The sequence below is a fragment of the Catharus ustulatus genome, chromosome 1 (genome assembly GCF_009819885.2).
Source record: "Catharus ustulatus isolate bCatUst1 chromosome 1, bCatUst1.pri.v2, whole genome shotgun sequence".
Lineage (NCBI taxonomy): Eukaryota > Metazoa > Chordata > Aves > Passeriformes > Turdidae > Catharus > Catharus ustulatus.
Genome location: NC_046221.1, coordinates 145,500,862 through 145,516,887, shown reverse-complemented (window position 1 = coordinate 145,516,887; position 16,026 = coordinate 145,500,862). Strand labels below are relative to the sequence as shown.

The 16,026-nt window shown below is 33.1% G+C and overlaps 1 protein-coding gene across 4 annotated transcripts in view; it reads left to right on the top strand.

The window, feature by feature from the left end:
* Positions 1-16,026, top strand: part of LOC116996220 (CUB and sushi domain-containing protein 3) — a 617,877-nt gene that overhangs the window by 237,837 nt on the left and 364,014 nt on the right. For 2 of the 4 annotated variants that reach the window (XM_033059450.2, XM_033059443.2), the window contains exon 7: positions 9,897-10,205. The exons of the other annotated variants lie outside the window; for them this stretch is intronic. In XM_033059450.2, coding sequence (XP_032915341.1) covers positions 9,897-10,205 — 309 coding nt within the window. The remainder of the gene's footprint in view (positions 1-9,896; positions 10,206-16,026) is intronic. 4 annotated transcript variants of the gene reach the window in all.

Below are 16,026 nucleotides of genomic sequence, written 5' to 3'. Positions count from 1 at the left end.
CACTGAATGGCACTTCATAGCTTAAAAGTTCACCTACTGGCCACTTGATGCTGACAGCACAAAATGTTCTGCAGGAATAGCTTTATCTCTGTAAACTCTAAGTGGATTTTGAATCAGTTTTTATACTGAAGAAACCTTTTCCCTTGCCAGAGAATTGTTTTCATCTCACTTAGGACCTGACCTTTCTTTAAAAGTATTATTTTTTAGTCTGTCCTGACCTTTTAGACAAAACCAAAACATAAAAGATGGTACAGTTTCATTTATAAATCATTCAATTTTGCGTTGTTTTATAATTAAGATTTATTCTATTTAGATATTAACTTTATTTGGAGTGAGAAATAAGGGAAAAATAAAATTTCTTTTAAATTTAATGTATTGCTTTGTTCATAGATATTGTATTTTGTTGCAGACAGATAAAAGATGTTATAAAACAAAGGTCTTATAAAATAAGGCCTTGCTCTGCTGAATTAGCAAGTTAGCCTGTCACTTCTAAGTGCAACTTTAAGCTCCCATGTGAAACAATCCTAGGTATAACAACAACCTATAATACAACAGCCTATTCTTGGGGAGAAAAACAAGTGCACCTGTGTAAACAATAGATATATCCCATGAGAATACACAAAGGAAAAATGTAAACACCTGAATCTTAGCACGTACACACAAATCACCTGATCAATAGATGAAGTTGTAAGAAAAGTACTTGTCAATTGGTGTTGCACACAAGGTCTGTGAAAACTGTATTAAATGAGCTATGTGAATAAAGAATATGCTTTTCCTACATGAAGAAAATAGAGTCTCAACTGATTTATTACAACAGAATTTTTCACAGTGAATAAGAGACAAGCCCAGGCCAACAGCTCCCTGATGGCTGGCCAGCTCAGGGATCAGGGATGTGGCTAGGTAGAGCAGGAATAGGGGAAGAGAGGGACAAGCACTTCGGCGGCATTACTGGGACAGGAACTCATGGCTTCAGCCCTGGGGATCTGGGCCCATAGACATGGGTGGGGAGAAGCCCCAGGAAGGCTGGCCAGTCCTGTTTAGGCCCATTAGAGCCCTCAGTGTGCTGACAGTCATTGGAAGGTGTTTCAGAAAAATAACACATGTTTGTATACAAAACTTCAGATCAAAAGTTAGTTGGACTGTAATGCACTGATGTAATATTATGCTAGCCAGAAAATCTTGTTATAGCCAAAGCAAACACAGTTTATCATTATTCTAATTAATATTTTAATGATCTGATAGTCTGAATTATCAAATATATAAAAGCATCAATGATAATAATACACTTATAAAAGTTCAGAACTGCCTTTCTACTCTCCTCTGAGTTTCTTTTGCCTTTTTACCCTTTTCTCTGTGCCCCTGGGTGGGGATTACAATGAATTGAACACATCCAAGGATCTGTTAGGAGAAGTTTGACACTACTGGAGATGAAGAAGTGAGTTTTCAGTTTTGGAGTTCAATTATTCATTTTTTGTATATTTTCTTAACATAGTCTGCTTCTTTTTCATTGTTCTTTACTAAAATCTGAAAGTTGCACATTAGCCTCCCTCAGCCTAAGTACGTTGCTTGCTATGCAAGACCTGTGTAACTTTATCAGATCATTATTGTACGCAGTATTATCAGAGCTCAACATTCCTGAAATGCTGCCAGTTCAAGAAACATTAACTTGACACCTATGAATTATCAAAAAATGTTGAAAATAAACTCAGACCTAGGCAAGCTTACATCATGTCAACATAAATTATGTGGCCTTGAATTTCTAATGGCAAAATTGTACTTTCTAGGTTGCAGTATCTGTTAATTTTGTGTGACATAGGTAAGGTAAACAATGAAAAAGATATGCTTAAGTACCAAGATTGACATACAAGATACCTTTTCTGCAACCTTGCCTTTATCATTTGCAAAATAAATAAACTTACTTTTTAAGAACTTTACATCATTTCTAACAAATATGAATCTATTTAAAAACATATAGTAATTTAAAAATGTATTAAATATATTAACTATTAAAATAATCTTCGCTGTAGTGAAGATCACTATATCAGATAATTTATTATCTTAAATTAGTTTAGCAACCTTTAGTAATAAGTTTAAGTCAAATAACTTCTTGATGCCTAATATTGGATTTAGAATAGAAAATTTGGGCATTTAGCCTGCTTAGGGCAAATATTAGGCACTCAAGAGCAAAGGTACAAAGACTTTTGCTATTAAGGATAAGGGAAAGAGATTATTACTGGGTTTAAGATTTATTATTTTCCCACATATCTGAACTTCATGGAAAATATTTTAAAAAAAGGAATGTCAAAGTCACATTGATACATAGTTCAAGCTTTAAGAAGTATTGTTCTATCTGAAACTATATATTTGATTATACATGGCGCTTTGCTTGCTTATAACACTGAATAGTTATTAGGCAACTAATATTAATATTAAAACGAAAGTGAGAATTTAATTTTGTTGTAAGGAAATGAAAGTACAGCAATTTCTCGAATACAAGCCGCACTATTTTGATCAAAATTTTGGTGGAAACCCGGAAGTGCGGCTAGTACTCCAGGGCGGCTAATATATTAAGAATATTCTAAAAGCTGCCAACACGGAAGTGAGAGCCCGCGGAAGCCCCAAGCCAAGCTGGAGCCTGGCCAGCCCTGGCAGAGGTGGGAAAGCCTGGCAGAGGCGGGGTCAGCGGTGCGGGGGGCAGGCGGCAGAGCCAGAGCCAGCAGCGCGGGGAAGCCCAGCAGAACTGGGGCTAGCAGTGCGGGGGAGCTCAGCAGAACCGGGGCCAGCAGCGTGGGGGAACCTGGCGGCGCGGGGGCCTGCTGTGCCGGCCAGGATGAGCAAACGCGGCAGCGGCGGTGCAGACAGGAGGAGGGAACGAGCGAGCCTGGCGGCGGCAGCGGCAGCACCGCCCGGCCGGCCCCGAGCGGCCCAGCTGAGCGTGGCGCCGAGCTAGGTCACCCGGCCCCGTCGGCAACCATGAGCAGGCCGAGCCTGCCTGGCCCCGCCCCAAGCCAGTAAACCCTGCTATGCTGCGATTCTGTTACTAATTGGCAAATTTGTGAAAGTTGCACACGGATCCTCACTACGAACAAAAGTGCGGCTAATATTCGGGTGCGGCTTTTTTATTGGCAAAGACATCAACATTGTTGACACACCGGGAGTGCGGCTTATACTCTGTGCGGCTTGTTTTCGTGAAATTACTGTACTACAATATGATGGCATATCCATGATGATGCAAAAAACAGAATTAGAAGTCAGAACCTTTACATTTAAAATTTATCTTTTTGTTAAATGGTTGCTAGATACATTTTAATGCACATAGTCTGCATAGCAATTATTCATTCAGATTTGCTTATTTGATGTTATCCTATCCATAAAAAAGGGAAATAACTTTCTTGCACTATGATTCACAAAATCAAATTAGAAAGATGATAAATATGTAAGACAATATTCTCAAGGCTTTTTACTTGACAAATACAATAAAGCTACTCTTTTTAAGGTCAATAGATGTGAATACTTTTCATTCCCAGCATTATATTGTTGTTTTCTTAGATTCCTATGATAATATTGAGTCTTGAAGAATTTTTAAGTTTGTTTGTATTTAAGTTTGTATTGTTTGGGGAATTTTTTGTATGATTATGTTTGATTTTACAGATATGATACATTGATGCAGATCTCTTTTGAAAAGAAAGCAAAGTATGACTCTATGAAAGTAATTATTTTGTATTTCAAATCACTGGTTTCTCATTTACTAACATTCATTTGTGTTGAGATTTGGTTTTGTTTTTTCTTTTTTTTAAAAGTAACAGGCTTTCAAAAAGTACTTTCTCACTTAACCAACTGATAGAACATTGTCCATATGTAGGCCTATGTTGGTCATTTTCATATTTTTTTATATTAATCAAATATATATTGCTGCAATAAAATATATTATTTGGAGCGATATATATGCTTAAAAAATAGTAACTGTCTATGTCCTGACTTTAGTAGAAAGGAAATAAATCATGTTAGAGCTGTTTGGCATTTTGTCTGAATTTTCAAATTTCCAAATGTAATCAGTTTCATAAAATTAAGATGCATAAATTTACTATACTTACAGTATCTACTTAAAAAATGTAAAGTGATCTTAAATTCACTGAGACAGGCATATGGAAAATCACTGAGACATACATTTGTGTCTACTGAGGTATGATATATCTCCTGCACCTCTGAAAATTTCTGATTGATGCTTAATTGCCACTTTCAGACTGCTTTGGTATATGTCTTACTGCAGCAATTGATTAAATGTACAACTTTGCATAAAAAATAGAGAAAAAGAGAAGAAAGAGATAACAACAAGGAGATTGAATGAAGAGAGAAGAAAAAAGACAAGCTTAAAAACATTGTAAGAGAATGCAGTAATGCAAAAAGGTAAATTCTGGTACCAAAAGGAAATAAAAATTAAATTCTGAGTCAAGTCTCACAAATGTGGACAACATGAAAAGGAAAGAAACTTTTTGAAACTTCTGACTAGACAGCTTTTGTAGTTTTTTGGTATAAGTCCAGGGATCATTGCCTGTTTGAATTGAAGTATAGACATTTGTTTTGAATCCTATCTTTTTCAGTCTTGTATTTTTTTACAACCACAATTTTATTGTATTTCCTTAAAGTCAAGGTTTTATTTCTTTTTCTAAATAGCTGGAAGCAGAAAATAGTTTTTGTCAGAAGAATATTTTATAGTAGCCATTAATACTAGCCACTAATACTGATTCTATGCTCTAAAATCTATGTTTATGCATGTTTCCTTTATTTTCTATTGCAATTTGATCGTAAGAATAGGTAAAGAGACTAGAAATTTATGAAGAATAAAATAAGTGATTTTAAAAATTAATATGTCTGGAATAACACATTAAAAGAGTCAAATAAGCTGGTCTACACAAACTTAAAATTCCTTTAACAGATTCAGAATATATTCTTCTAACTAGGTTTCTAATTTTATTGGAAATTTTTTGCAAGCATCAGATATTTAATGACAGAGAACATCAAAGAGAACAGTTAATTAAGATAGAGGGGGAAAAAAGCATCTTCTTAATAGAATGCATGGGTCACTCCAAAATTAGTTATGTATAGAAAGGTTTTAAGTAAGGAAGCTAAATAATCCTTGACTAAAAGTCCTTGAACAATTGAAAGAAGAATGAAGATGGAATATAGTTATTACTCTTTCTAAAAATTCTATTTATAACTGTAACTCACTCTTTTTTTTCTTTAATGAAGTATTAATTTTTTTTTTTTGCTTAAAAATGTTTACACTTCCTTCTCAATTACCCATTGCGAAATTTTAGACAGGCCTCTTGCTAATAAGATACACAGGAAAAGTCCCAGGCTGACCTCATGTAAATCTCCTCATTAACACCTTCCTGTAATCTGAGTCCCATTTAGGGTCATCTGCATTAATGACCTTTAGCCTTATTTGGGAAGTCTGTGGCTGGATCAGATGTGTCACAAGAACTAATAAAGTCCTGTACCTTTATTCATCCTGAATAAATAAGATAGTGAATATTCTGATTTGCTTTCACATTTTGAACGCAACATGGTTTTAGCAATTAATCTGCAAAACGAATTCTAATTAATTAGAATAGCTGTTGGATGGTAGCCTTAGATCCCATTTGGTCTTATGAACAATTTGCATGTTTTTATCTGTTATTCAACCACTGAAGTTAAAAAATCAAATTTAGAAAATAGTTATAATTGGGACAGACCTTCTACCTAGAGTCCGGTAACAAGTGGACCACTACAAGTGTCTGTTCTGGTAGAAGTTCTCTTCAACATATTTATCAATGAGCTTCAATAAATGACAGAGTGCTGTCTCATTGGATTTTCAGATGACACCAAAATGTCATTCATTATAGTCAAGGACCAACAGTCAATATAGCCAAGGATGGGATTGCCATAGGGACACAGACAAGCTGGAGTCCTGTAGGTGGGTAGGAAGAACACCTGGCAGCAGGAGTGTCTGGTAGCAAACAGCTCTGCTGAACAGACCCTGTGTGTTGCTGCAGACAGCAAGCTGAGCATGGCAGCAGTGTGCCCTGGGAAGAAAGAAGGCCAACAACATCCTGAGTTATATTAATGAGTATGTGGTTAGTAGATTAAAAGGCAAAGATTTTTGTTCTTGTCTCAGCACTTCTGTGACCATAGCTGGAATAGTGCCTCAAGATTTGGGCTTCATGCCAGGGAAGATGAGTCTCTCACTGAAGCAAATTCAGTGGAGGGTCACCAAGATGCTTGGGGGCTGGAGTACTTACCCTGTGAGGGGAGGATGAGCAACCTGAGCTTTTCAACCTGGAGAAGAGGGGACAACTTACAGGAAAACTTTCCGAAGTCAGAGTCCTCTAAAAGGAAAAATAAAAAGATCATTTTCAACCGGTTTCTTCACTCTGTTAGATACCATTTTCTGCCTTATTTTTGTTTCTGGTAAATGCTTCTCAGAATGGGCAAAGGTATTTATTATTTCCCTGGATTATTCCCTCAGGAATTACTCATAAAAAGTGAGTCCATTTGATTAATTGTTAGTTGAACTTCCACTATGAGTTAAATTTCCTTTGGTACCATGTTTACAGCAGAACCCTGTGTATACTTGTAGCATATTGCATATGCAAAGTGTGTGCATCTAGCACAGATTCATAATCTATTTTTGGAGCTTTGTTTCAGGCAAATGTCAAAGGCTCTTGCCTCTTTTCTTTACTAAAAATGATCCTGGAATCAAGAACAACTTCCACTCCTATATAAATAGAAGGGCTTATGGGTCTCCCATATGTTTGCATTATCCTAAGTTTTAGCAGTTGCAACACTTTTGAGTGGTGTCTTGTTAAGACTAGTTTTCTGAACTGAATTTCTCTGTAGATCATCAGCTTGATCTTTTTTCACTTCTACATAGCTGCAAGGTTTTAAGTGTAAACCTTGAATCTTTCCTTGTTTAAGCTGGCTAATTTGATACATGAATGGTCCTCAGTTTTACTGACTTTCATTTGTTCTCCTTCCACAGAGATGTGCTTAGAGAAATGCTGGTCGAGTCTAGTAGGTCTCAGAATGTTTCAGTGTGGGTTGGTCAGATTCTCTTTCTTTGTGAACCTATGCTCTAAACAGCAATTATACTTTCTTAACCCCATGTCCTTATTGCTTCTTCATATGATTCATCCTGGCAGTTCCTCAAACTTCACATCTTCTCAGTGGCTGATTGTGAATTCAAAGTGATGCTCTGTCTCTGATTGACTACAGTTGACTGCAAAGTTTTGGTTTAAGCCTTTCCCAAAAAACAGAGATCAGTATTCTTCTCTTCCTTTTTATACCATTTATCATTAAAAGTTGGGGTTCTTTTTCTTTTTTTCCCTTTCTTTATTATTATTTTTTTAAACTACAGTATTAAAGTAAAATAATATAGGAGTATTCTTTATCACATAGAAAAACGCAATTTTTAAAATAATCTCTTTGACAGACTGAAATGTCAGATGTGATTGCAGAAGACTTAAGTATGTTAAAATGCCCATGTAACAAATTGGTTTAAGACTGTTTCCGTAAAAACAGACAGCAAAATTCATACTTTTGCAGATAACAAATCATATTTATGGAAACATTGATGGATCTATTCTGTGCAGTAGCAGATACTTAAAAGATTGTTTACACCGAACACTAATTTTCTATCAAAATCCTCCATGTATATCAAGCCATATTGTTTAACTTTACTAATCTTCTGCTTGAGTTCTTCAGTGTAAATGGATGTGGAAGCCTATTAGCTTAGTTGTTCTGCTTGAAAATTGCCTCTGTATCAAAGCAGTACTTTTCAGTGTGTAAGCTTTAAATAAGTTTAATTTTTCTTGCTTTTTTCTTTTGAGATGAAGTTTCTTTTAAGTTGTTCTCCTTTAAAGTTCTGTACCTATTTAAATAAATAGAATAGACCATACCATTTGATGGTGATTTTGAATATAGTTTTACTTTGACCTTGGTATACTGAAAGCAGGTGAATGCCTGTTCTTGTAAATTTGCATGCATTATAAAGATATGTTCACATAGATTTTTTTTTAATAGCTGTGGTTATGTAACATACATTAAGTTTTCTTTGTTTTAAACAACATTTTTCTGTTCCAAAATTTCTCTTAGTCATGCATTTGTACTTTCTGTGTTTTAAGCTTGGTACCAATCTGTCGAAATTTATTGTATACTGAATCATAAGTACGTAGTCTATAGTTTTGATATTATGCATATTGTGGCAATTTTTTATTTTATTATGAAATAAAGAATAAAACATGTCTAGATCTATTTTAGTTACTTATGCTGCTGCCATCATAGGACAGCAAATAGTTTTTGGTTTGATCCCTGACATAAACCTGGAGTCTTACATGGCGCTTCTAAGGTTTTCTAGTTTTCCAGGGGAAACCACCACTGCAATTTAGAAGTGCTGTACTGCACCGCAGATGTCAAGACATTAAATTTCAGATAGCAAAAATAACATGTACCCACATCAACTTTACTTGTTGTCTTTATAAAGCTAACATATTGTCTTAATATTTTTAATAACATGGTAAAATAAACCATTTTTAGCCTAAAATTTCTGCAGTAAACAAAAGAGATTCTATTAGCAAGACTGAGTATTTTTGATATCTTCCATTATTTTATACAGAATATTTGAGAATTCTGTCAAGGGATCTGATATACTTTGTGCCTTAAATATACTAAATAGTACTTTGTTCCTCTGGGAATCTTATTTCCATTTTCTAGTGGACAGATTTTTCTAAAAGTATGAAAATTCTTGTTGCTTTCCATCCTAACATCACCCACTACATTTAAAAGACAAGTCTCAAAGTATGAGAGGACAACTCAGAACCAAAAAGAGAAGTGTTCGAGGGCCCCTAATCATTATGATGAAATAAAAAAGCCGTGTTTTATGCTAGTAAAACATAGTACAGTTCATTAAACATAAACTTTGTTTATGCTATTTTTTATGGTGAATTTTGTTATTCATTGCCCAGTCATTTATTTGTTCCAGTCAAGATGGAGTTTCTACTGTGTTAAGATATTCTAAATGCTCAAACATTTGCAGCCAAATATGGGGAATGGGGAAGGATATAAATGCTAATAAAATATTGAAAAATTTGCTATATATTTTAAACACTAGAGAACTTAAAATTGCTAGCAATATTGTCACAACCAGGACATGGACAATTTTTTAGCTTGTCAAACATTTTGTGTGTGAGGGTTTTTAGTAAAATAATCTCGTCTATTATAGAAATCAAAGAGCAAAAAGAGAATTACATATGATGCCTTTTTACAATCTTAAGTATAACTAATAATGCTGACAAGTTTGTTTAAATGTGTACCTTTTATTATTCATCTACACTTGGCCTCATGTCAAGTCTAAATGGGCTTTTAGAGTCCTGTCAAGCTTTGATGAAAAGAATGAGCATAACTGGCAGCCTTATTAGCAGCTGGAATATGTCAGCTTTTCCTGCTACTTAGGTTGCTATATAATGCTGCCATTTCACTCCTCAACAGGATGGTAACCACATTTCTAAGTGTGGGAACCCTATTAACGGTATAGTTGTATATTTTGGTCTAGCTATGCTGATTTCAGGACTGAATGAGCAGGGGTGGAAATTATGTGTTGTCATTATGACTGATAAAAAAAAAATGTTTTGAGGACATTTTAAACTTAACATGTATTATCACTATTTTTACAAAATGTTCACTAGCATTAAACAATGTTCTGATTGCTTCAATTTTTTTAAATAAAGCCTATTGACTTTCCTCTTTTCATGTCAGTTGTCTTTATGTTAAACAGAGGGAAATTTGATTTTTTTAGATTGATCAAGAAAACACAATTCAAAAGAAAAAGTTAGCATCCAGTACTACTGTGTGTCCCACAGGTTCTTCTACTTTCATCAAAACTGCCTCCACTGGTGAGTTAGAGGAGCATATTGCAGCCACTACTGATGCCATTACTGTTGCTAGCACATCTGCTGATGTTGCTGTATCCAGTGCAGTGACCACCTGTAGACAATCTGCTGAAGAACAACGAGTACAAGCTATGAACATAAGAAAATCAGTTCTGGAATCGGCCACTAACAAGGAAACACTCTCTCTTCATCAAGCAAATTTACAAAGCACAAGAAGACGACCAAGAAATGCTGAACAGATAGAGAGAACTAAAGATCTTGCAGTTGTTACTCATAGAGGTATTGGATATTATTTTACTTGTGCCCATGTAGTGATGAAAAAATATTTTGTATAAATTAAAAATGAAAGTTCAGGTATCCATTTAGGAAATGCAATTGAACCAAATGGGAAAGGGATTAAATCTGTCTAAATTTGAGTTCTAGTAGGACAGTTAGATGAAAAAAAATGAAATTAGTGATAATATTGCCTTGGTTATTTAAATTGATTTGATTTATATAAAGACAAAATGTACATATAAGGAATTTTCTTTTGATGTGACTTTATAGTTTGCATCATTATATTACACAATAAAGCCTAGTTTAAGAGACATCTGATGAAAATTTAGAGAATTGAGATTAGAATATTAATCTATTCTGCATATGTGATTAGATATAATTAAGCATATCATTAAAATGTACTTTATAAATAGCTGCTGTTCTAAACTAGTAGGTGATGCAGTTGTATTCCTCTCCCATCGGTTTAAACCCTCAGCAAAATTTTGGTTTTTAAAACACCTGTACATATTCATTCTATCAAACATGAAATCAATGATCAAAGCAACATTTAGAACACTAGGCAATTCAGCAAGTATTAAAGTATTAAAGCTAAAGTTCTTGTATATTTCTATATCGAGATGATGTATGTTAAAAAGTAAAAGTAAATGAAAAATGGAGCTGACAAAAAGTAATGCTGGAATGAATGTCTTAATTTAACCAGCAGATATTCAGAAAAAAAATTGCATGTGGTGTGTTTTTAAACATACACAATTTCAGAAAAGTACCAGCTTAATTTTGCAGGCTAATGTTGTTTAAAACCATTTATTTGACATTTTAATTTTTATTATGTGTTTCATACTAATTAATTGGACATGAAAAATTTATGAACACAAAAGTATTGATGAGAAGCACCTTTTATAGCCCAAGGAATTTGTAGAAGTCTCACTATATGTTGATCTTTTGTAAAGAAATGTTATTAGGAATCTGTTGTTTTACCAGATAGTCACTTAGTATAAGTCGTTGTAGCTTAATTTACTAACACCTTAGGAAAAGGAGAGCTGCAATTCATCAGAATTTAAAAATATATAATCAAATAGAATAAGTGAAAAACAAACATTTTCTTTGGTTTGCACATAAAATAGAATCCTTATATAGATGTTTATGTTTCATTTGTATTAATTTCAATGGAGATCTGAAGTATTTTCTGGTTATTGACTGCTATAAATTATTCAACATTTTGGTCTGTACTAGTTGTGTGGCTATGCACTCACTCCAGAACTTCTTTGGTCAAGTTATGAGGGAGCATATGAGGATCTGTAATAATATCTTATAATTTAAAGATATAAGAATGTACTACACTGGCAGTTAAATATGGCAGAGGTTGTGATACACAAAAAGTTTTTTCCCATTTGCTGTGTGGAATCATTACAGTACAGTGTCCTCTCCACTGTTTTCTCAGTGTTCCTTTCTTCTCTGACCTATTCTTTAATACGAGATGTAGGTACGGCACATACTTCTAAATTATTTTATTACAATAAAGTGCTAAACATTGGATTATGAAAAAAAGGAGAATAATTTAGACACCAAGATAGTGCTAAAACAATGTTATGGTGCTAATTTTTCACATATTAAAATAGTACTACAGGTAGCAAAAGGTATGACAACCCACATACAAATGAAATCAGACTTGTATACACCTTAGTGGAGAAGAAGGGTCACACCTAGTTCTGTGTGCATTTTATTCCCTCATGTAATATTGAAAGTCTTGATTTTGCTAGCATTCATTATACAAAAACTTTCAAATTTTTTACTGTGTCTGATACTCATGGAACAATATATGTGTGCATGTTATGAAAGGGATAGTCTTATAATGAGTAAAAATTTACCTTTTCTGCTCAGCAAACACCAATATTTGATAACGGCCATTAAAACATCGAACAACCTTAAACAATAAACCTATAATTTTCTTCCATGTAATATTCCCTACTAAAAAGATACAGACTTATTCTGAAAGAATTTTTGTGAATGTGAGGTAGTTGCTGATTGACTTGAAGGAATTTTTACCATGGAGGGATGTTCCAGAGGAATTTCTGTAGAGTTTTCTGTAGGTTATTATTGAAGTATTTTAACCTCTCTTTGACAATATATTATGCACAGAAATTTAAAAACTCTGCATATTAAATAACTATGGAATTATATAGGACCTACTTAAGAATTTTATATTAATTTCTTTTAAAATTATTTCTCTATTTAATAACTATTAAAAATTAGGTTTTACTTCAGAAATGTTTTTTTTACTGTGCTTTAGATTGTAATTTAAGAATTGCATTCCCAAATTATGCAAATTAATTCATAATTGAGAAGACAAAATTTAATATACTGAATATAATTACTAAAACTTAATATATGTATATGTGAATATTTTAAATTGCAAAAATTTATTGTACATATAGACCTAACTATAGATTTTTTGAGAATATTACTAGTAAGACTTGAATAGTGCAGTTTTATGATACATTAGCAAAATCAACACTTCAGGAAAAGAGTGGTACTGTTGGCCTTCCATGGGATTGTTCTGTGAATAAGGTGCTTCAGAATGAGTAGGCAATAACAATACTGTTTTGTTTTGTAAACATTTTTTTGAAGTTTATGCATGAGTGAGGTATATAGATAGTACTAGAGGTTTGCATACACCTAAAATTCAACTGCTAGGTATAAATTACTGTACTGTATACACTCAACAATAATTTAAATTGTGTCAGAGGCTGACTGATTAATGTCTTCTCTTAGCGTATTAACTGAAAAAAAGGAACCTTAGGTGCATTTGGTGAAATACTTTTCTTAAATGTAGGGAAGTACAAGTACTATTTTATAAGGCGGTAGTGAGATCTCTTGAGGAACGCTATACATGATTATAGTTTCTTCATCAATAAGAATTCAGACTGAATCAGATAAATAAAGGTACTATAATGGTGTTAGATTTTTCTGATCGTTCCACCTTACCAAATAAAATGTAAGGCAGGATGAAACCTTAAATTTTGAAGTGAATGCCAGTATATAGAAAAGTAAGGACAAGTTAGTATATAATATGTAAATATTTTTGCTAGGGAGATGAGCAAGAAGAGTTCTTGCTATTGGAACGATGAAACCTTGAAGGAGGAGGGAATAGATGAAGGATGAGAAGCTTACTTCTCATCAGACTAATGAAAAATATATTTAGATAGGTTGGATAGTTGGTAGTGAAAAACAGCTCCTTTTGGGTCCTTAGCTCTAATGAAACCAAATGGTTAAATTCAGGAAAATTTATCTCCTCAATTCAGAAGAGGAGGTGAAAAAAGGAGATCCCTAACCCCTTTCATTCCAACTTAGGAACTTCAAACACTGAGATTTTAGTGGAAATTCCTTTTGATGCTACAATCACAGTTTCTCATATTATCTTTATTTTTTAACTGTGAAAACAAGAAGACAATTACACATGATCGAAACATGGTATTTCCAACTGGGTGGTTTTGGGGATTTTTCCTATTTAAATGTTCAAGAATTATTGGCTTCATCATGACTAAAGTAATAGGGTTTTCTACTGGTTTTATATCATACAATGAATTCGGAGTTTAGTAATGCTTTTAGTCATTTGAGTTCTCTGGTTTATATTAACTACATACGTCCCTTATTAAGTCTTTAGATTTTTTTATTTGTGTATATGCATACATCATGAGAGATACTTTAGAGCATTTTCTTTTGAGGGTTTATATAGCTACTTTTACTATCTGAAGATATGTTAAGAGGCATATGGCCAAATGTTAAAAGGCAGTACAGTGTGCTGAATAGTATGACTTAAATTTTGGCCACTCTTGAAGTGGTCAGGCAGTTGAGTATCCATTGTTGTTGGTCCCTTCCAACTATCCTGTTACTTCTATTCTATTCTATTCTATTCTATTCTATTCTATTCTATTCTATTCTATTCTATTCTCTTCTCTACATTCCTTTTAGTATGGAAATAAATGTACATTGTAATTAAATGCTCTGAGAAACAAATGAGTACCAGGTGCAAACAATGAAAAAGGCCTTTAGTACAGTTTGTAAGTCATAAGTTTAGAAAAAATAAACTGTCTGAAAAAGAAAGACAGTAGTTGGAGGAAAAAAATTGCTTAGCAGACTCTGGCTCAAATAATGCCAGGAGATTTAATGGGTGAGTCTAGACTTTATCTAGCAGTTCACAAGTGTCTCAATGTTTTCCTTAGGAAAATAATTTCAAGAGAATTCTGAATTCCAAAAAAAAATTAATGCTCCAATTTTCTCTTTTTAAAGAGTAGAAATGTCACTAAGCATTTCCAAATTTTGAACCATATATTCTCAGTTTGAGGAAATGTGTATGTTTTGGCAATTTTACTTAACTATTTTTTAACAAAATTTTATTAATTATATGGATATCTCAATTCTCTATATTTTTCAATGTTTTTTTACTACTTTTTTGAAAGCCTTTAAATTTTTTTTGAAAAAAGGTTATGATAAAAGTCTATGATAGATCTTTACTTTGGGATTATTCAATATAAAACTTCTAAAGATTATTTAGAAAATATGTATTCACATTTCCTATCTTTTTTGAGGTTTACTTGGAAGCAGGAAGAAAGCAGGAGCAAAGATGGGGAGTGTTTTTGAAGAGTTGTTAATTATTTTTAAGTCTAGTAGGTAATCAATGTGCACAGGTCCTCAGGGCTTTTTTGTTTCTCTGGTTTTGTTAGTGAAATCCAGAGCTACAAAGATGGGAGTCTGAAGAAAGTAAATGCATTTGGCAGTAAGCTTTCTAAAATTATTTTTCTATAAGAAGATTTGTATAAGAAGTTTTCTTAGAAAATTTTAAAAGTTTCAAGAAATAAGCATTACACAAATGTAATCTAGCATTCAAACATTTAATCAATGAATTACATTTGTTTGATATTTCATTATACTTTTGGAAATACCTATTTAATATATGCAACAAATCACATGGATATGTTCTGTTTGGTGGATGAACTCTATAATGGATGATTCGTTAGTGTCAAGATTTTTATTAGACAAAAAGTGATAATAATGTCTTAAACTTCTTGGAGTCTTCCTATGTGGAAGGAGGAAAGGAGATAATTTTTCATCCAACAGTCAAGGTTGGAGTGATTAGAAGGAAGAAAGGGAAAAAGAAAATCAATCATACTTATTTAAATAAATGAGTTGTGTTAATGTTTTAATTGAATTATTGCCTTTTATACTTCCCTTTCAATTTTCTTCTCACAAATTCTTTTTCCTATTCATATTTTTATTCAGTTCCTGCAGTTTTTAATTGTTTTTCATTATACTATCAGTTTTTACTTCTATAACTGATATTTGTCTGATGTGTTGTGTCATTACTTTCCATTGATATTTCAGGTTTTTTTTCTTTTCACCACAAATTGTTGGTATCAATCAGATGTATTTTAGTTGGAATATTAAAAAAAGTAGTGGAATTATAATTTATTATTAAAATACACATATCAAATGTACATCCTTCCTTTTAAACGATTTTTTTTTCAAATTAGAGAAATTTGGTATACATGTAATATAGAATATAGTAGAAAAACTGGAATTTTGTTAATTTTAAATTACTAATACAGTGCAATAATTCAATGTTGCATTCAGTAATGCAGTAGAATTTGAAATATAAATCTTCTATACAATTTGATTTGACCAGGGTACTGTGGAGTTTAAAGGGGAGTGGCATGTGGGGAAACGGGTGGAGGGGGTGGGTAGTGAATAAAAAACTAAGATCAGCTCATGTAGAAAGGGAAAAATTTATTAGTATGAAAAGTGGGTGTTTCACCACTTTTTAGTGTCT